Source organism: Lycorma delicatula, chromosome 1 (genome assembly GCF_047948215.1).
Source record: "Lycorma delicatula isolate Av1 chromosome 1, ASM4794821v1, whole genome shotgun sequence".
In the NCBI taxonomy this organism is placed as follows: domain Eukaryota; kingdom Metazoa; phylum Arthropoda; class Insecta; order Hemiptera; family Fulgoridae; genus Lycorma; species Lycorma delicatula.
Window position 1 is genome coordinate 263,028,775 of NC_134455.1, and position 24,313 is coordinate 263,053,087.

General features: G+C 34.3%; 1 protein-coding gene across 2 annotated transcripts in view; it reads right to left on the reverse strand.

Annotated features, from left to right (window-relative positions):
* LOC142331024 (receptor-binding cancer antigen expressed on SiSo cells) overlaps positions 1-19,906 on the reverse strand; it is a 29,026-nt gene extending 9,120 nt beyond the window's left edge. The window contains exons 1-3 of one of the 2 annotated variants that reach the window (XM_075376608.1): positions 19,719-19,906; positions 14,109-14,283; positions 813-959 (exon numbers count right to left, since the gene is read on the reverse strand). In XM_075376608.1, the coding sequence (XP_075232723.1) occupies positions 813-959; positions 14,109-14,283; positions 19,719-19,720 (324 nt within the window). In that variant the 5' untranslated portion in view covers positions 19,721-19,906. Of the gene's footprint in view, positions 1-812; positions 960-14,108; positions 14,284-19,532 lie in introns of both variants that reach the window. The other variant, XM_075376618.1, reaches the window with a different exon arrangement.
* Positions 19,907-24,313: the final 4,407 nt, after the last annotated feature.

The window sequence follows — 24,313 nt, forward strand, 5'->3', positions numbered from 1 at the left end:
AAGACTAAAACACTATAGAAGATTTAGTAAACTATTTAACAATAGACACATTTTTCAACACAATGTTCTAATTGCAACTGATTTATTTTTATTTCAGTACAGTAAAGGGGAGAAGGAATAAGCGAGTCATCACCTTGGCTAACAGCTTGACAAAAATGACTCGTGAAGCCACTTTAATTAATCATATTACATCATCTTGTTAGTCACTCATCTTATTATATCAAACCAAATTTATGAACACTATTTTTATTCATTCCATATAACCAAACTAATAATAAAGTATCCAAAAAATTAACACAGGCCTAATTTTTTATTCAACATTTTATAAATAAAATATATTGATCAATTTTGATAATATTAAAAAAATTAATTTATTGAAAAAAATGTCACACGATACAATTTTCTGACTATTTTCCTGAAACCAACATATAAAAATCTATAAGAATCAGTTATTAGTTTTCAAACAACTCTTTCATTATTGACCTATGTAATTAATGCTTCTTATACACCAGCATAACATCAACTATGAGAAGTGTAAAGATTCATGTGCATGCTTCATAAGCATATCATGAAGGTATATGCTACCATAAGGTATTACATGGTATACATCATGCAGTACCATCATAGTACATTATGCTGTCAATGGGTAAATAAAAACAATAGTAAAATGGAAAGGTTTAATTTTTTTCAATTGGATTTCTATCAAAAATTTGTAGCGATGGAGAGAAGTCAGCAAAAAATACTCTTAACATATTATTGTAATACAACTGTTATTATTATAAAAAAAGACAAAAACAATATTAGGTAATAACCTGAAAAAAATCAGTCTGTGGCTCTTCTTCAACTTTTTGAGCCACTTGTTGCTGACGATACATTTCAATGTAGTGTTGAACTGTATTAGGTGTATGATCTGTAACAACACTTACTGGATCTTCCCATGTATTCCAACTCTGCAATTCCTATAAGAAAAAAGTAACTTAAGTTCGTTACAAAAATGAATATGCACTCTTAACACAACAGCCAAAGATTTAGACAAAATGTATGTAAATTATACAAAGTTCATCTGAAAATAACATTAAATTCCAAATATTTTGGTACTATAGAGCAAGGACATACTTAGTACATGTATTAAATGCTTTCAAAAACAAAAATATAAAATAACATTCTGGAAATTGCAATTATCAGTTCAATAAGTTACACACAATCTGCTGTTAAAAACTACTCATTCCCAAGAAAAAAGCATTGAAGTAATGAACAAAGTTGTAAAAACACTGCACAGAAAAAAAAAAATTATAATAAAAATAATAAATTAACTAATTTACAATGTTATTAGTTATATAGGATGTCCCATATAAAACGTAACCCATCAATCACTCATCCATGAAATTTCAAAAGTCAAGCTTATTTTCCTACTCGTTACTGAAATGGACTCGTCCAACATCTGAGCATCACGCCGATGCAGTAGAACACTACAGATAGTAACAACAATGCAATCATAACATTCAGTGTATTGTTAGAGACAAGATGGTGTTTTCACTAGATGAACGTGTTTTCATCGTTGAGTCGTACTTCAGTACAAAATCAGTGGTTGCAGTGCAAGATTTGTTTCGCCATAAGTACCCAGATAAACCAGCTCCTAACAAAACATCTGTATTAAGGTTAGTTGCAGAATTTAGAGAGACTGGTTCTATTAATAACAAGGAACACAAAAGATCTGCGTCAGTGTTGAATACAGATACAGTCACTGAAATCAAAGATCAATTACTCGCCTCACCAAATAAAGCGATCAGACGTTTGTCTGCTGAAATTAATTTGTCTAAATGAACTGTTCATCGGGCGACCAAACAATTACAATTACGACCTTATCGCATTCAAACGGTTCATCAACTTCTTGAGCCCGACAAAGAAAAACGACTACAATATTGTCAATGGTTCCGTCGATTTCTGCGTGAGAGAATTAATGTTATGGATTAAATGTAAGGTAATGTTTGGTAATAATAAAAATTACATTTACACATGCCTTTTTATTATTTCAATACCTACCAATATAATGTTGGGTTGTGTTTTATATGGGACACCCTGTATTAATGTTTTTACCAGGATACAAAGTTTTTAAAAAAGAAATAAGCATATGTTCATACAGATGGTGTTATACTTACAGTAAGTATTAAAAATCGTCACAGAGTAATTTATACAAGGTCTATTCAAAAAGCCATCAACCATATCCGACAGAATTCACTGCATGAGACCCTTGAGGACAGCCACAGGTATCCCATCTGGATCTAGGCTTCAGTTGTTCTGGAGTCAGATTATGATATATGGTTTTTTTTTGATCACAGAACATGAAAAAAATAGTTTCCCGAATGGCTTTCAAAGTACTGCTAATAGACTTTGAAAGTCTATTTCAAAGTACTCCTTGCATCTCCAAACACTTAATCCAGCAGCCCTTCCATTCCTAAACATATTTTGTAGTCCTCTTTTGGAATAGTTACCAGCTGCATTTTAACCACAGATATTGTTGAAATGGACTCTTTCAGTGGTATCTCAAAACATAAGAGTATTACGTTTGGTGCATAAGTAGTCTGAAACTGAGGAATTACTTGCTTGACTAAGAAATCTTGAATTATATATGACACATAGATAGGTGTGTTATCATTAGAAAACTGCAATTGTCACTCATCTGTTTCTTGAATTGAACTGTATCATGAAGATGATGCAGAACCTCTAAATAGTACTGATTGTTGACAATTGGTCAAACTTTTGGTGCATAATCATGATTACAAATCTTTCGCTCAAAAAAAAAAAAAATACAGCTTATATCACTTCCACTTTGTTTCTTACTTGTCTTTAGCATTAGGGATGAAGGTAATTTCCACTATAGTGACTGAGCTTCAGTTTTTGAGTCTTACCTTTACATCCAAGATTCATCACCTGTTGTCAATCTCTTAAGGAAGTTAGGCTTACCAATGGCACACACCAGTGTGTCCTGTGCAACATCAAGATAAATCTCTTTTGTTCATGCAAGAGTACCTTTGGCCAAATTTCATGGCCACTCTACGCATGCCCAAATTGTCCAAAAATGGCTAGATGGGAAAAAATTTTAAATAATAATACAAAAGAGATTTGCTTACTTCAGTAACATAATAACATTGTTACCACTAAAATCACTTGTTGAGATAGTTCAACAATGTAACAGTGTTTACAGTGGACAGAAGAGAAGAATGAAATGACCATGTCGACAAAATGTAAGAAGATAAATTAGTCAAAGTAGTTTAGGATTCAATACCAGATGTAAAAAGAGAAAAGAAAAACAGGTGGAAGAAGTGTTTATAATTGATTACTTAACAAGAGAAATCTTGTTAGAAGTAGAATAGTAAATAAGCATATTAAACAAAAAGTATTTCTAGACTACAAACTGTAATACTGGATATTTTATGTAACTTGTTCTAAATTAAACAAACTATTGAAACTTGATAAAATATTTCATCAGTTGTAAAAAAAATATATTAATTTTATAAAATTATAGATTAACTTTTTTTTCTTGGTAAGTCAGGAGACCCACCATTTATGGGCAGAGTGTTGGGCTTGCTAACAGGTTCTGCAAGATGTTATTAAAGTTTGTATGTTTTGCCTGCACCCTACCAACTAAACCTCCTATCTCATCAGAGTCCCCTCCCGGACTGGACCTGCAATTAAGCATTACTCAGCCCTGGGAAATATCTCGAGCTCAGGGATCCGGAGTCCCCGTGCATCATCACCATTGTCCAACCACGCAAGCACAGATGCACGAGAGCTCTGCAGGAGGCTGTCCTTCACCCCCTCGCTCACTTGTCCTTATCTTCTCCATCTTTGTCGGTTTTCATCTTTTCAGCCTCTGTCTTAATCCGGACCATATGATAAATTCTCACTAGAGCCTTTTCAGCTAAAAGCCTCTTCTCCATTCCACGATATCCTAAGCTCATAGAACTGATTTCGAGAACCTAGTACTAGCACTCCAAGAAGCTGTTGTAGTAGTTCTATGTATAATAAGAGGGTTGTAGGTATCAAGTTAGCGATCCCTGGGTGAGCCCTCTGTTCCTCCAATTCAGGGTACTGGAACAGTGTGTGTTCAATGAAGTCATGTTCCGTACAATACATGCAGTTAGGGGACTCATGTCTCATGATATGTTAGGGGTAACCACCAAAGTTAGTATGCCCTATGAACATCTGTGTGGTATAGTAATTAAATTCACCACACTTCCTCAAGCACCATAATTTCAGGTTTGGTACCAAGCCCCTCGTACAGACAGCCTTTTCGCTGGCCTGCCACTGTTCCTGCTAGATGTTATAATTCATATCACATGCCAAAGTTGCAGATGTCCCGGCATATCTTTCTATCCTCTCCTTGACCACAAGATCTATAGGGGGAACACCAGCTAGCACGCAGGCAGCATCATAGGAGATCGTTCGATAGGTTGAAATGACCCCCAGCAACGATCAACAATGTAGACACTGAAGCCTAGCCAGGTTCCTCTTAATTTGCAGGGTGGCACCCTAGACCAGAGCAGCATACAGAATGATAACATTATATTTTACATAATGATCCTCCTTTTGGATGCAAGTAGTGCCGCTTAAGATGAGAGGAGGCGCTTCAGGGCCTTGAGTGTTCTCTCCGCCCACTCACAGACTGCAAGTATGTAATCACTGAACCTGCATGATCTATCAATGGTTACGCCAAGTATTGGATGGTGCGCTTAGTTGGAATTAGATGTTCTCCAATATGCAAGTCTATTTGTCCCACTGTCCTCCTGCCAGCCAAAACAATGTATTCAGTTCTGTGTAGAGAAAACAGTAGACCATGATTCGTCAGCCAACCAGTAATTTGAAAGAGGGCCACGTTGTCTCAATCCCATAGTTCTTGTTCGGACATGCTGAAAATCAGGATTGCCAAATCATCAGCATATGCAATGGCTAACATCTGTTCTGGGAGCTGGAAATGGAGTACATCAAAAACAACATTCCAGAGAAGCGGGCCGAGCACAGAACCCTGCAGGACCCCCCCGTAGCATCTGAATACGGTTCACCTTGCTGTATCTCGACAGAGACCCATCTCTCCCATAGATAATCCCTGATCTGCTGAAGAAGATACACACTGACACCTTTCCTTCATAAAGACTCGAGAATGGCGTCCCATAGGACTGAACCAAATGGGTTGCAAACCAATAAAATGATCATCGGAAGCCGCCTCGTGTGTCAAATACCCCTCCTCATACCATTTGTCTAGATTGTTACCTTCAAGAGTGCCTGTACAGTCGACTGCCCCTTCCAGAAGCCGAACTGGTTCTTGTGTAGTCCAGGGCCAGAACTAATTTCTTTGATAAGTCGCATAGCTAACATTCATTAGACCGCCTTACCCACGTCATTAAGGAGGTAAAGCAGCCAGTAACTGTCAGTCAACACTTGGTTTTGGGAGGAAGACCAGCTGGACCTCCTTCCAGCACGCCGGGAACGAACCTGTTTGTAAGCCATCAACCACATCCCACAGAATTCACCGCATGAGTCCCGATTGCCACAGACGCTGCAACATCTGACACACTGGTTGGAGGCTTGGCCCCCAAAGCAACTGTGGAGGGCAGGGAGGGAGTCAAATGGCTAAAAGTGAAGCAGTCCTCCACCGAAGAGGAGGACATACCTCTTGACATGGAGATGATGGTTTGAAAAGCTAGCCAAGGAACTAAGAAAAAACATGGATAAAAATGTTAAAAGTATAAAAGAAATTGATTCGGAGTTCACTGCTGCTCTGAAAGACTTACGGAGACTGGTTTGTACTTCAACCGAAGCTACTAAGAAGAACCAAATGGTCGAGGCGACTACCCAGACAATGGTTGATACTGGGTGCCCTATAGCTGATGAGTTTGATAATGGGGTGCCCTCACACAAACTTGTGGATTTTATAAGAAAGGTTTGGCCAAAAAAGGCATTTTCCAATACAGTGGTTGGCATTCCAGACAGAAGAGATGGTGCATTAGATATATTGGCCATTGTCTATCTCCATGAAACAACTGAAGGACGGCTATTTGGCAGCTTGGAGTTGAGGCACCCCCAGGTGTCCTGGCTCTTAAACGGACCTGGGCTTAGGGCTGGTAATGTCCTGACTGCCACTTTGGAGGCCAGACTTATTGGTAGGTCTCCTGATGATGCGATGCCAGTGAAGAACAACTTCCACATAGTTTTTTAGGCTCCGGTAGTGGTGGCGACTTGGCACAGGAACTAGTTGACGCTATCAATAAATTAAATTGGCAGTCCGAGCTAATATAGATGTATTTCTCGATGTTTATAATACCTGTCTGTGAGAGAGGGTATTCGCCGAAGCGTGGAAGGCACAGCGTCTTGTATTGGTGTTGAAATCTGGACGTGATCTGGTGCTTCCATCATCTTATCATCTACTAGCGATGATTAATACACTGGGGAAAATCATGGAGCGTATGCTCCAGCAAAGGCTGGTTCTTGCAGTGGAGGATGCAGGTGGCTTCTCGGGGAGACAATATGGTTTTCGAGCTGGCAGGTCTGCACCTGATGCGGTGGAGGAGGTGATAGGCACAGCTTGGATGTACCTTGCAGAGCGTAAAATGTGTGCGTTGGTGGAGTTGGACGTAAGAAACGCATTCAATTGTGTTTCTCATGTCACCATTGCGAATGCTCACTGAAATCTGCAGGTTCCTGCATATCTGTTAAAATTATTATTATCTTACTTAAGAGACAGGCGATTGACTTATATGGCGGAGAATGGCATGATTGTTAGGACCATTGATCAGGGTGTACTGCAGGGATCGGTCCTTGGACCAACCTTATGAAATACAGTATATGATGGAGTCCTTCGAATTTCACTTCCAGAGGACGTTGCTGTGGTCAGCTATATGGATGACATAGTACTCACAGTCGGGGCTACTACAGAGAGATTGTGGATAAAATTCAGGCTTTGTATACTAGGATCAGCACAAGGATGGCTGGGGTTGGCCTTGGGATGGTCCCTAAAAAGATGGAGATAGCACTTATCACTTCTAAGAAAAGGCGACAAATACTGTCGTTGAAACTGGCAGGAAGGAGGGTTCCTTCCAGATTGGCCATTAAATACCTTGGCATCTGGATTGATGCCCAATTGAGGTATGGAGTCCATGTTATGGAAAGTTGTGAGAGAGCGGATAGGACAATGCATGCAGTTACCATCTTACTTCCGAATTCCAGGGGGTCTGAAGAACTAAGGAGGAGATTATTAACAAGTGTGGCGTGTCCTTCTCTGTTATATGGGGCAGATGTCCTGAGGTATAAAAGGTATATGGGAATACTTGCTGCGCTGCATAGGAGATGCTGCCTCCGGATTTCGGCAAATTTTCGTACAATCTCAAGAGAGGCTGCAGAGGTGCTGACTAGTGTTATACAACTGACCTCCTAATTGCTCACAGAAGGAAGTGTAGAGAATTAAGGATGTTTCATTCTTCGGAGAAAAAGAGATTGATTGTGGCCAATTTACAACAGTTGATGAATACTTGGCAAAAACGGTGGGATTTGGGAGAGAAAGGTCAGTGTACTTACCATCTGATTGGGAATGTAAGGAATTAGTGCAGTAGGACTCACAGATCAATTGATTATAGTCTTACGTAATTCCTGGACAGACATGGTGGTTACAGATGAAATCTGTTTACGTTCGCTCTTGACCATTCAGACCGCTGTCCGACCTGCGATGTGGAGGAAACTCCATACCATGTCTTTTTCTGTTGTATGAGGTACCAAGATGCACGAAGGTGCATGTTGGATGTCCTCAGTCGGCTGGACATGTTCAGACCTGAGGATTTTCAGCAGATAATGCTTCAGGGTGTAAAGCAGTGGACTATTATTGCAAATTATAATTGAAAAGTTTTAGAAGAACTTAGTAAAACAGAAAAACTCGTAGAAGACCGTGAGCATTGGCGCAGCCTGCAAGGAAATGATGTGTCACAGGGGCCGGGTTGGACAGGTCTGCGGCTGAGTGCCTTGGGGGCCCTCTCGAGCATGAGGGGGGTCGCTTTGGTGCAGTGAGGCCGTGGACACTCCACTCCTGGTGGATGAGGGTGTTGCTCATGTTTTTTTAATAATTATGGCTGACGGTCGCATGGGTAAGTGATAAGTAGTTGAGTTGTGTGTTTGTGTGTGTTAGTTGGTGGGTGTGTGTTTTGTGTACTCTGGGTGAGATTGTGGAAATTTAAGTAACTTTTCAGTGTACTTTGATAGATAAGTTATGTCTTGTGGTCATGTCTTCTTGATTGTGATATGCTTGCCTTGTGTTGGCTTGATTGTATGAATGTATAAATGTGTGTGGTACATCTTAGTACTTGTTAGGTATTCTATTTTTTCTGAATGTTTTTCTCTTTAGGTATTTGTGGTGTGTAGTGTGTGCATGTAGTGGTCTGGTATGGATGATGTTTGCTAGTGGAGACACCGAATATGTGTGAAGGTACTTACCCCCTACTGTAGTAAAGCTTTATTAGCGGTTTCCTAGGAGGTGGGGTCACCAGAGTGGAGGTTTAGTTGGTAGTGCGCAGGAATACATATGCATTTTCTATAACAGCTCCTCCTCTATGAATCATGAGACCTTGCCGTTGGTGAGGGGGCTTGAGTGCTCAGGGATACAGAGTAGCTGGACCGAAGGTGCAACCATATCGGAGAGGTATCTGTTGAGAGCCAGACTAAGGAATGATTCCTGAAAGAGGGCAGCAGCTCTTTCAGTAGTTGTTAGGGGCGTGAGTCAGGACGACTTAAACGGCCGTATCAACATCACTCAGTCCTCTTGAGTACTGCGCAGCTGAAAGCAATGGAAAACTACAGCTGCTTTTTTTTCCAAGAAAATGTGGCTCTCTGCATTTTCACATAACAATAATGGAGGCGCCTTCCTTGGTAAAATATTCCGGAGGTAAAATAGTCCCCCGTTCGGATCTCCGGGTGGGGACTACTAAGGAAGGGGTCACCAGAAAAGTAAAAAATAACATTCTACGAGTCGGAGCGTGGAATGTTAGAAGCTTAAAAAAGGTTGGTAGGCTAGAGAATTTAAAAAGGGAAATGGATAGGGTAAACGTGGATATAGTAGGAATTAGTGAGGTTCGGTGGGAAGAGGAAGGCGACTTTTGGTCGGGTGACTTTAGAGTAATTAACTCAGCGTCAAATAATGGGCAGGCAGGAGTAGGTTTCATGATGAACAAGAAAATAGGGAGGAGAGTGGAGTATTTCAAGACGCATAGCGATAGAGTCATTGTAATAAGGATAAATTCAAAACCTAAACCGACAACGATTGTTAACGTCTATATGCCTACAAGCGCCCATGATGATGATGAGGTAGAATGTGTATACGAAGAGATTGATGAAGCAATTAAACACGTAAAAGGAGATGAAAATTTAATAATAGTTGGAGATTGGAATGCAAGCATTGGAAAAGGCAAGGAAGGAAATATAGTGGGTGAATACGGGCTGGGCAAAAGGAATGAAAGAGGGGACCGACTTATAGAGTTTTGCACGAAGTATAATTTAGTAATTGCCAACACCCAATTTAAAAATCATAATAGAAGAATATACACTTGGAAAAAGCCAGGCGATACTGCAAGGTATCAGATAGATTATATCATGGTTAAGCAAAGATTTAGAAATCAACTCGTGGACTGCAAAACTTACCCTGGAGCAGACATTGATAGCGACCATAATTTGGTGATAATGAAATGTAGATTGGGGTTTAAAAACCTGAAGAAAAGGTGTCAGATGAATCGGTGGAATTTAGAGAAGCTTGAGGAAGAGGAGGTAAAGAAGATTTTTGAGGAGGACATCGCTAGAGGTCTGAGTAAAAAAGATAAGATAGAAAATGTAGAAGAAGAATGGGAGAACGTTAAAAAGGAAATTCTTAAATCAGCAGAAGCGAACTTAGGCGGAATAAAGAGAACTGGTAGAAAACCTTGGGTTTCAGACGATATATTGCAGCTGATGGATGAACGTAGAAAATATAAGAATGCTAGTGATGAAGAAAGTAAAAGGAACTATCGGCAATTAAGAAATGCTATAAACAGGAAGTGCAAACTGGCGAAAGAAGAGTGGATTAAAGAAAAGTGTTCAGAAGTGGAAAGAGAAATGAACATTGGTAAAATAGACGGAGCATACAGGAAAGTTAAGGAAAATTTTGGGGTACATAAATTAAAATCTAATAATGTGTTAAACAAAGATGGTACACCTATATATAATACGAAAGGTAAAGTCGATAGATGGGTGGAATATATTGAAGAGTTATACGGAGGAAATGAATTAGAAAATGGTTTTATAGAGGAAGAAGAGGAAGTTGAGGAGGATGAAATGGGAGAAACAATACTGAGATCTGAATTTAAGAGAGCATTAAAAGATTTAAATGGCAGAAAGGCTCCTGGAATAGACGGAATACCTGTAGAATTACTGCGCAGTGCAGGGGAGGAGGCGATTGATAGATTATACAAACTGGTGTGTAATATTTATGAAAAAGGGGAATTTCCGTCAGACTTCAAAAAAAGTGTTATAGTAATGATACCAAAGAAATCAGGGGCAGATAAATGTGAAGAATACAGAACAATTAGTTTAACTAGTCATGCATCAAAAATCTTAACTAGAATTCTATACAGAAGAATTGAGAGGAGAGTGGAGGAAGTGTTAGGAGAAGACCAATTTGGTTTCAGGAAAAGTATAGGGACAAGGGAAGCAATTTTAGGCCTCAGATTAATAGTAGAAGGAAGATTAAAGAAAAACAAACCAACATACTTGGCGTTTATAGACCTAGAAAAGGCATTCGATAACGTAGACTGGAATAAAATGTTCAGCATTTTAAAAAAATTAGGGTTCAAATACAGAGATAGAAGAACAATTGCTAACATGTACAGGAACCAAACAGCAACAGTAGCAATTGAAGAACATAAGAAAGAAGCCATAATAAGAAAGGGAGTCCGACAAGGATGTTCTCTATCTCCGTTACTTTTTAATCTTTACATGGAACTAGCAGTTAATGATGTTAAAGAACAATTTAGATTCGGAGTAACAGTACAAGGTGAAAAGATAAAGATGCTACGATTTGCTGATGATATAGTAATTCTAGCCGAGAATAAAAAGGATTTAGAAGAAACAATGAACGGCATAGATGAAGTCCTACGCAAGAACTATCGCATGAAAATAAACAAGAACAAAACAAAAGTAATGAAATGTAGTAGAAATAACAAAGATGGACCACTGAATGTGAAAATAGGAGGAGAAAAGATTATGGAGGTAGAAGAATTTTGTTATTTGGGAAGTAGAATTACTAAAGATGGACGAAGCAGGAGCGATATAAAATGCCGAATAGCACAAGCTAAACGAGCCTTCAGTAAGAAATATAAGTTGTTTACATCAAAAATTAATTTAAATGTCAGGAAAAGATTTTTGAAAGTGTATGTTTGGAGTGTCGCTTTATATGGAAGTGAAACTTGGACAATCGGAGTATCTGAGAAGAAAAGGTTAGAAGCTTTTGAAATGTGGTGCTATAGGAGAATGTTAAAAATCAGATGGGTGGATAAAGTGACAAATGAGGAGGTATTGCGGCAAATAGATGAAGAAAGAAGCATTTGGAAAAATATAGTTAAAAGAAGAGACAGACTTATAGGCCACATACTAAGGCATCCTGGAATAGTCGCTTTAATTTTGGAAGGACAGGTAGAAGGGAAAAATTGTGTAGGCAGGCCACGTTTGGAATATGTAAAACAAATTGTTAGGGATGTAGGATGTAGAGGGTATACTGAAATGAAACGACTAGCACTAGATAGGGAATCTTGGAGAGCTGCATCAAACCAGTCAAATGACTGAAGACAAAAAAAAAAAAAAAAAAATAACAGCTTACGGAACCTGTCAGCAAGTCTGACACTACTTTGGCGCCCATAAATGGGGTTCCTCCACCTCAAAAAAAAAATAAGCCACCCATCATATCCATCAGGATCTCGCCTCTCCAATTAATGTAACCACTTTCAGCTTCCATAGCCTTGCAGTTAAAGTCTCCTACAAAAACAACCTTCTTACTGGTTTAGGCATTAGCCATGCGTAGTCAAACCATGAAATCATCATAAGCCACCAAATCACAGTTGGGAGAGATGAAAGCCCCCACAACCACAGCCTCTGCCAGTTCAATACAAAGAAAGCAATCACCCCTTGCCAATAGCTGCCAGCCTAGTCGTTCACTGACATCACGTACAGCTACAACAGCCCTTCTGTCCACGCTCTAGTTGCATCCTGCTGCAACTTATTGGGTTCGGCCGTTATGAAGAATTCAATGTGGAGCAATTTTACTAGCTCCCCTACAAGATCATGTGAAAGTGAGCTTCCGTTCTAATTAAAAAACATTACTCTCAACATGATGATTGGCCTTTGCACTCCCAGCCTCCAGTGCGGTGTCCCATGCTGCCGTAATCAAGGGTCCAGGTCCTTGACGCACAGAGATTGTAGTCTGTAATTCCTGCTCCAGTTGCCAACCATCACATCTTGGACGTTTTCTCCCAACCTCTTTATGTCCTCTTGTTTTGAATCAACATACCAGACTCTTTCTAAGGTTTCAGCACAGCCTTTGTGAACTGATAGTATGTCCCCGGCTAAATCATCCCCAACTCCACATTTGATCTGCTTAAGTAAGTCAGCATATCTGGTACCTTCACGTCTAACAGTTACGACAGTCATCTTCGGGCCTCTGGCATAGCCACTGTCGGCATAGAAACTTCAATAACATCTAAAAGGAGTGCTTTTTTGTAGCATCTCTCCTAGCCCAAAATTTTAAAATTTTGTGGAAATAGTTGCCAATAGGGTTATTACGTACTAAAAAGACTAGTTTGCCTACCTCTGCCAGTCTAATCTTTGTGGGTTACACTCTGCCGTTACCATGTGTCTTAGTAAATCAACATGATCATCATCAACAACCACCAGAAAATATACCTTGGTAATGACCCTGGAAGTCATCATCATCGTCGTAAAAATATTGGTGCTCTGGGAGTCCCTGAGTACGGTGTCACTGGGGACGTCAAACTTCAAATTTGGTCTCCTAAGCCCATGAGAGGCTTTCCTCAGCACTTTAACCATTTTCACATCTTCATTAGGTTTCCGATCCACACTTCTAGCCTTAACCTCTCGTGCCAGGGTGCTCCTTGTCTTAACATTTTTCAATGAGCTACTCATTTTTTTTAATCTCCTTTCCTGAATCAGGGTCTGACATTTCAAAAAATATATGATGTTGAATGTTCCAAATTAACCACAATTAAGTGAAAACAATGAAAGAACACAAAGTCAAAAAACTAAACACGTGTCGCACTGCTGCAGGGAAATGCTTTTCAAAATTTCCCTCCGCTTAAACGGCTGATACTAAAATTAATTAGAAAATCCTTCCAAGTCCAAAATAACAATAAATTCAAGTTACAGAACTCCGTACATTGAACGTAAACAATTCTTCAAGAAAAATAAACAGTCAACAAAATGATAAGTAATAACAAAATAATACCAATAAAACAAGCAAACAGGAACACAAACAAGAAATTTGGCACGAGCTGAGAAAACATATCTAACCAACCATACACTATGGTGTATGGAACATACACAATGGTATTCAACATACACTATGGTGTATGTTGAATTGACTGATAATTACAATTATTATATTTTCTCAAGAAATATTATTTCAGCTTGCTATTAATAAACATTTTATAATTTATTGTTCTTAATACATTCTCTTAACATAAAGATGTAAACTTCAATCACTTATAAATAAGTCTCTTAATATTACACATAATATCTACATGAAACTTTCGTCAGTTTTCAAGTTAACTGGATTTCATCAAACCAATTAAATTTCATCACAATTGCAGTACCAAGAATGTTTTTTAATGAAATAAGGGTATTAATAATATTGTTATCCAGTTTTCTGTTACTTATGAAAAAACTGATTCCTCCAAAGCAACTAAAAAATTAAAATTAATATAAATCAATAAGCTTATCACTTTGAAAAAAAAAATGTTACTTGAAATGTTAGTGATCTGGCTTTGAGCAATTTATTATTTTCTAAATAAGTATATTTAAATTCTACTAACATCATACTTCTTCTTAGTCTCATAATTTGAAACAACACCAACATTGGTAAGAGGTTCTGAATCACAAGATAGACGTCGACGTCTTTTGAAACAGCAAAGAGACCTTTTCACTAGTCCCAATATTATCAACATAAGAGCTTTTAAGCGATTCACTACAATACCTATCACCATCTTCCTACAAAAAAAAGAAATTATAGATAAAAATTTCATACAAAAAAAAAACACAAATTTAATTAACATAAAAATACACATATTAAAAAATGTAATATCAAAATATTAAAAGTTATCAAAAATTAAACTATAGAAAAAAATATTTTAATGTTTTTTTCTCAAGATTATAATACTTCCTACAAGTCAAAAGCTTCTAATTCAATCAAAACAAAATACTGGCAGTTTTGTTCAATAGTCTCAAGACAACCAATTTGGCCAATCCAATAAACTGAAACTGAGGACAATTATTTTTTCTACTACTGAAGTAAAGTTACTGTGAAAATTAAAAACCAAATTAAATCTACTGAAAAACTGAATCTAGAAATTATGACTACCACTTTCTAAAATCTGTCTAGCTGTGTTCAGCTATTATTTGGGATAAAACGATCAACCAGAAAATATACAGAAATTGTTTATTTAATTCTCATTCCACTATAACAAAAAAATATGAAAAAATTTGACAGGAGAAATACAAGTAAATTGAGCATAATTACAATGCATGTAACTGATCACCAAGTGTTGATCAGTTACAAAGCTGGCAGTAGAACGTATGATGTGACACACATCTTTACAATTAAAGTAAATTAAATGATGAAATGTAAAAAAATAATTATAAAACAAGTAAAATGAAAAAAATAATTATAAAACATGTAAAATGAAAAAAATAATTATAAAACAAACTAAAAACTTTTATCATAGAATAAACACTTTTTGCTAATACCTAACAAATAACATCAATTAGGGGTCCAATTCTTCCATGCTGAAAACACAGCAGGACCTGTCTAAAAAATCTTGATGAGGTCAAGTAAAGGTTCAGTCATGAATAGGTAGAAGGAATTCTACTGAACTAAATGGAAGAACTCTAGGACCAAAAATTAATTTTAACTTTGAAATAGAGAAATTTATTCCTTTAAATTAAACTTTTAGGTAGCTTATACATGATAGAAACTTCTAAAATGGAAACTTTTGCAAGTGGTAATTTAAAAGGAGACTACACCACTGTTGGAATATAGTAGCAATATAGTTGGATCTAAGGATTGTGGAGAACCCAAAATGACATCGAAGAAGAGATCGGTGCCTTCTGAAAACCGAAATTCTAAATTAAAACCAAAAAATAAGTATCCATTTGAAACTAAACATAAATTCACTTTTAAAAGTAATAAAATTAACAGCAGTGATCAACATGCTAGACGAACAAAAAAATTTATTTCAGGACTTCAAGAAACAAGACATACAGATGAAAACATTTATGATGGTGAAAACTAAAGATGTTTAAAGGGAAAGAATAATGAAACATTTGAATACATCCTCTTTGATAATGTGAAGAAAATTTTAGTTAAATAATTTTAACTGCCATATAAACAAAACCTCAAAAAAGGCAAAAATTTAACAGAACTGAAATATTAAAATTGATACAGATATAATATCAGATAAAGAATTTAGTATAAAAATTAGAAAAAAAAATGAGAAAGATTTAATCAGGAAGCTGGTAAGAAATGAAAACATAAGTAGCAAATGCTGCAGAAGAAGCTGTCTTATGAAGAAAACAAAAACGTAGATGGTGGTATCAAGAATGTGAAAAGGCTTTAAATTTAGAAGATGGTATTCACTGAAGAAAGCAGATTATGTAAATTTCAAGCAGATTAAGAAACACGTTTAAAGTAATACTAAATGTGACAAGAAAATACTGAAAAGATAAACTAAACCCTAACAGAATATAATTTCAAAAATATAAGAGGAATTTTTCAAAACTTTTACAAACTATCTGACAAAATATCAACCTCCTAATCTTTGTTTAGGAAAGGAAAATGTAGCGCAAGGTTTAAATAATAGAAAAAACTGCAAACTTCTGGCTAAATACTTTGAAAGATTAAACTCTGAAGAACTTACTGAACAGTTAACAACATAATTATTCTAGGAAATTTGCAAACTCAAGTATTGGTTGAAAAAGAAATTATAGCTATACTTAAAAAGTTTAAAAATCATAACAGAGAATACTCAACAGCTTCAGAAATATGAAAAGAGGAGTGATGACTTGATTGGAAAACTGAGAAAATTATTAGAAAATATATAGGAAGAAGAGAAATTACAAAGACTGAAAATGCACACTTATACACCCTCTTCATAGAAAGGCTGATAAAATGGATGTTAATAGCTAGCTATAGAGGAATGTCCAAAATTCTTAAATACAAAGTATGGAAAGATCAATATAGTAAAAACACTTTAATATTTAGGGAAAATAATCCATAAAAGTGGAATGGACAAAAAGCTAGCAAAACAGAAAAATGGAACTAGCATTTAGAATGCTAACTTGCAGCAGAATTTTCATCCTTAATGAGAAAAAGAAAAATAGAGAAACTGGAAACAAAGAAAGAAAATTTTGAGAAAGATCTTGCGACCTAAAAACAAGAAAAGATATAGGAAAAGAAGTCACTATGAAATTTATGTGGGAAGTGTAAAGCCATAAGAGATAATTAGAAAAAGAAGAATAATGTTTTATGGGGATTTAATCTGGATCCATGAAAATAGATTAACCAAAAAAATATCTGAACATTTGAATTCTAATACAAAAATGGATAAAAGAAGTTAAAGACAAGTACCAAAAACACCTGGTCAGAAGAAATAAATAAACAATTTGGTGAAAGAATTACAGTCTTATAAAAACTGCAAGAGATAGCAGCATTCATTTAAACTAATATGCAACTTTCATTATTTTAGCATTTTTATTTTTAAATTTTTATTATGCAATAACAAAATTATTTCAATCATGACTGAGGATGTAGGATCCTGTGAAAAAATTTACATGAAAAATTAGGGTAAGAGTTTTATTTCAATATTCTGTACTAAGTGGTTTATTTAGTATGAGGTCTGTTCACAAAATAACTGAAATTTTTAATTACATGCCAACGGAGATTAGTGACGTGCAGTTGACAGCATTGTGGTCTGCATAACCTCCTCTGTAACCACATGTTCTTGAATTATTGACATCTTGACATGTTTAAGTATTAGTAGCGATTTTTATAATGTGTGATTTTCAGAAGCAACAAAAAACTGGAGAAAACTTTCATAGAAATGTTTCAATTTTTGAAACAAGTTTATAGAGAGGATGCTCTGGGTTGTACGTAATATTACAAATGGTTTTCACGATTTAAAAGTGGTCACCAGTCAGTTGAAGTGATCCTTGACTAGATAATCTTCGACTTCAACTGATGACACCCACATTCAGAAAATCAATGATCTGATCTAGGGCATACAAATAGCCAATTGACTGTCAGAGAACTTCCAGAAGAGGTTGGCATCTCAACTGGATTATGTAATAACATTTTGACTGAAAAATTGAACATGCATTGAATTGCAGCAAAGTTTATTCCTTGTTTGATGACCAAACAGCAGAAAGAACATTGGGTGAACATTTGTCAGCAACTTCTTGAACAAGCCAAACAATGAACTTCTTGAGCAAACAATGAAACATTCATGCTAAGAATCTTAACAGAAGACAAAAGCTGGGTTTATGGCTCTGACATTGAGACAAAAGTTTAATCATAAAAAAATTGCTACAATCACATTGCACTCAAATAACAATAACAAGAAAACTAAACAAGATTTCAACAATCCAAGAACGTGTGGTTACAGAGGAGATTATGCAGAACACAATGCTGCTAACCGCATGTCACTAAATATCTCTATTGGCACATAATTAAAAATGTTGTTATTTTCTGAACAGACCTTGTGTATGTGTGTGTGTGTGTATACAACAAGGTCAATGAACTGTGAACCTTTACCACTCTGTGTGCTGGGTTTGAAATGAATGATTCAAATCAACTAAATAAATAATGTTACACAAATAATAGAATTGCATTTACATTAAATAAAATAAAATGAAATAGATTTAAAAATTTTATGTTTAATAATAATGGGCTTCCCATGGGAAATACGTGTAAGGCTAGAGTGGTGAAGTGATGTGATTATCTCTTACACGACTGGACCAATCATCACCTTGAACTGGTAACAAATGGGGTGCTCTTTTGGGAGGTACAATGGGGTGCTCTTATATCTCTGCAATCGTCTAATTTTCAAAATTCAAATGGAGTACTTGCTAGTATAATACATCACAATGGAACCAAACCAGAACAAAAATTAACTGATATACTCAGAAATAGGCCTAATTACAAGACTGCCTAAAAAGGAGGGTAATATACTTAGGGTGTGTGTATGTATGTTCTATAGCAGCTCAATGGCTTAACTGATTTAGATGTATGACCCCAAGGTTGGAATCTTTACATAACCAGGAGTGTCATAGGCTTCTAATTCCATAACCATAATTATGTAAAAAAATAATACGGTATGGTTCTTATTTCTCATTACGGAACTGAAATGAAATTTTTACAATCAGGGAATAAAATGTCCAATATTTTTAAAATACAGTAAGAAAAGACTAATTAAAAACATGTGAACTAAAGCTGTCTGAAGTATTGTAATTATTATAATAAAGGAAAGGAAAGACTTGGACCAAAAAGCAGAGAAAAGATGAATTTGAAAAACAACTTTATTTTGCTTTCCTGTAAAATTCACTTTTTCTGGCAAGATGATCTCCTAAGTACAGAACTGAATGAAGAACTGTACATCAACTACAAAAGAAGGAATAATGCATTCAAAGTATTAAACGTAGTAAGAAATAGAAATAAACAACAAAAAGATGGTGTTTAACTGATACAACTTAATATAACAAACACTAACCTTGTAAAATTAAATATAATTTATGTAGGTGATAATTCCATTATGCAAGGAAAATTTTTGTAATCTTAATTAAGCAACTTAAAAAACAAGTTACACTGATGAATAAGCAAAATTTAGGTATGCACAATATAAGCCAGTAATTATAATTCTCCTAACCTCAAAAAGAACCATCAAAATAAAAATTTTACTTTATTCAGATGAAATCGTGAATACCTATTATAATAAATCACAGAAAATACCCAGCAACAACAGAAGGAGGAATAACGATTTATTGAACCAATCAGCTAAGAAAGGATTTTAAGATATAAACATATAAAAAAAAGTTATTTAGTCAACCGCTTGTTCCGGTAGGTAGTTAAATTAAATCAAAAAAATTAACAAATGACAACCTGATATGCTTCTGAAGTTTAGAGATGTAAATAAATAACACAATAGGAACTAAGATCTTAAACCAACTTATCCTACACATTGACTTACATTCTTCATTTTATACCGTAACTATGATTCGGGAATTTAATACCTCCGGGTGCTAATTTCAAAGAAAATAAGGTTGAAAAAATATATAATTACAGTTAAGTTTAGTAAAATGAAAGCTTGCATTATTAAAAAAAAATCATTGATTAAAAACAACACTGTAGTTTCTGGTGCATAAGTATAACATACATATTTTCAAAGATGCAACTCAATTTCACTGCTGTTGAAGTAATAGTAAAACCGGCAGACAGCCGCTCTGAAATCACAGCTTAATAAAAAACATTTTTTTAACATACACGTAGACTGTTTCATAAACGCCGTGAAACATGAACGCAACCTTATACAACTACACACATTGCAAATTCCCATACATTATATCGGTGAATTCTTAAAGCAATACTAATTTATCGATATGCCGACCTCTATTAATTAGTCGTCATTAGATTGTTCCTTTAAAACTCGATGTTGTACTTCAATATTTCGATTTTTGTGGGTTACGATCGATCTAAGCAACATCCGCGATTTACAAATTGTTAAGTGTTAGGAACTCCTTTTTTCTTTTTACTTGCGTATACGAAGTTAAGGAAGTATTGTAATCGCAAAAAATTTTGGTTTTCAGATTTCAACGAAAGTATGCATTCTGACTAGTTTCGAAGTAATGACTGCACGTACATACGTGCTTATGTATCTACCATAACTCAAAAATGATTAGAATGTTGAAATTTTGGATTTAGGACTATTGTAACATCTAGTTGTGCACCTCCCCTTTTGATTGCAATCGACTGGACTAAAAGTGTCCAAAAAGCCCAAAATCCAAAAAATTTGGATAGGCGCTTTTTCTTAACTGCAGTAGTCTCACTGAAAGCTTTTCAAGGATATATCGTAAATAGTACTTATTTTCATTGGTTCCAGAGTACAACCAAATAAAATTTAATTAATAAAATATTTGGATCTTACAAAGGGAAGGCACATCGTTTCGAATCCGACTTAATTTCCTTTCTTTTAACTTTTTTTTTAATTTAAATATATTAATTATACTTTCTAACAACCTCTTGATTGAAAAAAATTCAGAACTTAGTGAAACAAAATTTTATGTACTTTTCATTTTAATTTAAAATTTTTACAGAGGTTAATAATTATTAATAAATCAATATGTTTAAATTAAAAAAATAATAATAAAACAAAAAAAAAATATGTATATAAAGTTGGATTCGAACCGATGTGTGCATGGTTACAGATCTGACAAGTTCTCACTTACCATATAACTACTTGAGCAACATGAAACAGAATTAATGTATAAACTAATATAAAATGTTAATATACCACAAAAAAACGTGATGCAATGTGGTGTCAACCATAGTGCATGTGTGTAACTGTTTACTTTACTAAAGAAATGGAGGATCATATCTCACTTTCAAATGAAATAAGTTTAAATGAAGTGCAGCAAAAACTGTGTATATATAATTTAATAGGTGTATAAGGAAATTATGTGGTGTCCACATCAGATTTTTTATTTTATGCATGTATAGAGGAATGAGATGTGTGAAGTGATTTCTTGAAAAAAAATTATCAATCTCTGCTGGAAATATTACCAGATAACAGTTAATAACAGTTAATCAGTACAACAAACTGACTGCCAGTCCAACATGATGCAATTCTGTAACTGTACTATCATTTACATTTCATTAAACATAAATAATACATATGATAGTGATATAAGACAACCAAAAAATGACCTTCCACTTTTCCTATTAATTTATTGTATAAATTATCCCTCATATAATTAAAATAATTACAGTTCTTTTTAAAATCTTCAGCATTATTTTATATTAACACAATATTTTTCAAAACAGTTTTTTTTTCAGTAATACTTATGTATTAGTTATACTTTCATTGCTACTGAACTTCATGCAAAGCCACAATGCATGACCATCCAGCATCTTTTTTAGTTATAATTGCACTTTAGGTTAAAGAAAATAATTAAATTTATTATGCTTAAAGTTTGTACAAAATATTAATTTTTAATGATCTGCTAAAATAAAAGTACATGGATGTTATTTTGCACTGTAACAATATTCTAAATGTAATGAACAGTTTTCATTTTCGAAGCTCAAAAGTTAATCAGATTTTGCTCATTGTACATCAATAAATATTGCATTATTGGGCACAGGCACAAAACTTGCTTCAAAGCTAATGTATTTGTCAATAACATTTTAAATAGAGCTCAGTCTTATTGTGATTACAAAGGTGGTCTCTAAAATTCTTCTATTTCATTGACTTTTATAGGTCAACCCTTTAACTCATTTGCTGCATTTTTATTTGAAGCAAAGCACCTTTGATTGTTATTAACAATAAATAATAAAGTCTTTCCATTATTCTAACTCAGTTCTATGGAATGCAAGGGCTGATTGCTTTGCTGTTGGTCATACGCCCTATTTTTATAAGCCAACCTATGTCAAACTGTTGTGACACTGAATGGCACAACAGTTTGTGCCCATATCAAGCAAGCAGTTCCTGCTTACTTGGTATTATCTTTATATATATATCTATATATATATATATAGATATATTTCTTCTGTTCCTGTGTATGTGACTAAACTCCTCCTAAACGGCTGGACTGATTTTGATGAAATTTATTGTGTGTGGTTAAGTTGATTCAAGAATAATTTAGATTCACAATTTTATCCAATAGAAAATGCTTTTTTAATTTATTTATTTATTTATGTGTTGTTGTTGTTGATCTTGGGATGATTAAGGTTCACAATTGGATCCAGTAGGCAGCACTGCGATCGCGTTTTAGAAATTGTTTTTAATTTTTGTCATATCAGTCAGACCCGGTAATTGGTGCTGCCATAATTGTTTTTTTATATTAATTGTTTTTTTTTCATATCAATTACTTGCGTCGTAGCTTAGTGTTGTTATTGCATTAAAAATCGTAATTTTTAACGGACTACTGTGTTTAGAGAGTAGTTTGAATTAAATCCCATCGGTAGTGCTGTTCTGAAAATTAGATTTATTTACCTTCTGACTTTTATAAAGTGAAAGGTTAAATTTTATGAAGTTCCGTAATGTTTTGTAAGTTTCTTAATGTTCAGTATTAATTTTAATGATTTTGCAGCCACAACTCTTTTCGTTAAAAAATTATTTTCCACTGAATACTGTGATTAGAGAGTGGTGTAAATTAAATCCGATTGGTAGTGCTGTTATTTTGCCATTTGAATTTATTTACATTTTGACTTTTATAAAGTGAAAGTTTAAATTTTGTTCCTAATGTTCAGTTTTTTAAGGTTTTATGAAACTTTCAATTGTGTTCATTTAATCTGTATGTATGCATACTCAAATCTAGCAAAAGCGAAGCATTGCCGAGTCTGCTAGAATTGCGCGCTTCTTGAACATATTATATTATATTATTATTTATTGAAATAACGTTTTAAAGTGTAATTAAAAAATATACATTGCCCAAATTTGTAAGGTGCAGTATTGAAGTGAGTATTTTACATGATTTTTCATGAATTTTAATGATGTATATACGTTAATTCAACAACAATCAACTTAACCTACAAATTTAAATTGTCAATTCTCATTTGATTCTATGCAACTTATGAAGTATTAAACGGCTCTGTAAAAATAAAAATATAAGTTTGTAAAATAAATTATAGCATTTATAAAATTAAAATATAAGTTACTTATAATAATTATAGTTTAATATATATTTAAAAAATTGAAGTTATAGTTTTTGTAGCTGACTAATTTTTTTTTAAATTTCTAAAATTGTTTTTAATTTACAATTATCTAAAATTTGGTAAAATAGATGTTAAAATAAAGAATGAGAAAAGTGATAAAAATTTTTACTACGTTGCTTTAATTTTTTTTTTTTATTAATTTATTAATTAAGCTATCACATGGTTATGAAACTTCAAAATTATTAAATAAATAAAAAAATGTAGGAGGTACTTTTTTAGAATGATCTTAATTCAAAATTAACAGTAATGTGGATGAAAATTTATTAATTACACTTATTATTAATTTTGCAACCAACGTTTCGATTTTTTAATTCAATTTTCATCAGACATCTTAATATTTAGTGAAAATAAATATTAACCATACTGCACATAATTAATCAATAAACCTGTTACAATAATACAAACTGATAATAGTCATATTAATGAAATTTTGTCCACATTCCTGCTAATTTTAACTTAAATAAGTTACTTATATTTATGTGTTGAGCATTTATTACAGAACAATGCCACGTCAAGACAATCTGTCGGGTCCGATAGTAGTACTATAAGAAAGTTGTATTATTTTAGAACTGGCTATTTATTTTACATCTTCTCTAATTTATATAATAAATGTGAGTTTCGTGATTATCAGTTGTAAATTTAACTATTTGTTTCATTTAAAAAAAAATCCTTTCATAAATAATTTCCTTAATGATATCCACTCTTACATACATTTAGGTAATTTGCTTTATGGTTTTTTAAAAATAAAAAGTATTTACTGAGTAGAAATGGTTAAACATGCAGCAACATTTTAAATAACCAACAGTAATACTGCTGGTAGAATGAACAATTTCTTTTGTAAAAAATCCTTTTACAAATAAACAAGGGAAAATCAAATGTAAAAGAAATAACTTTTGCTATCAATATAATACACACCCAAATTTGTAATTGCCTACAATTTCAAATGAAAACAAAATCATGAAGGTGACAGCAAAGTACAACTACTGACTCTTCTTGTAAAACTTTATAAACTTTTTATAAAACTTCTGAGCCTTAATTTAA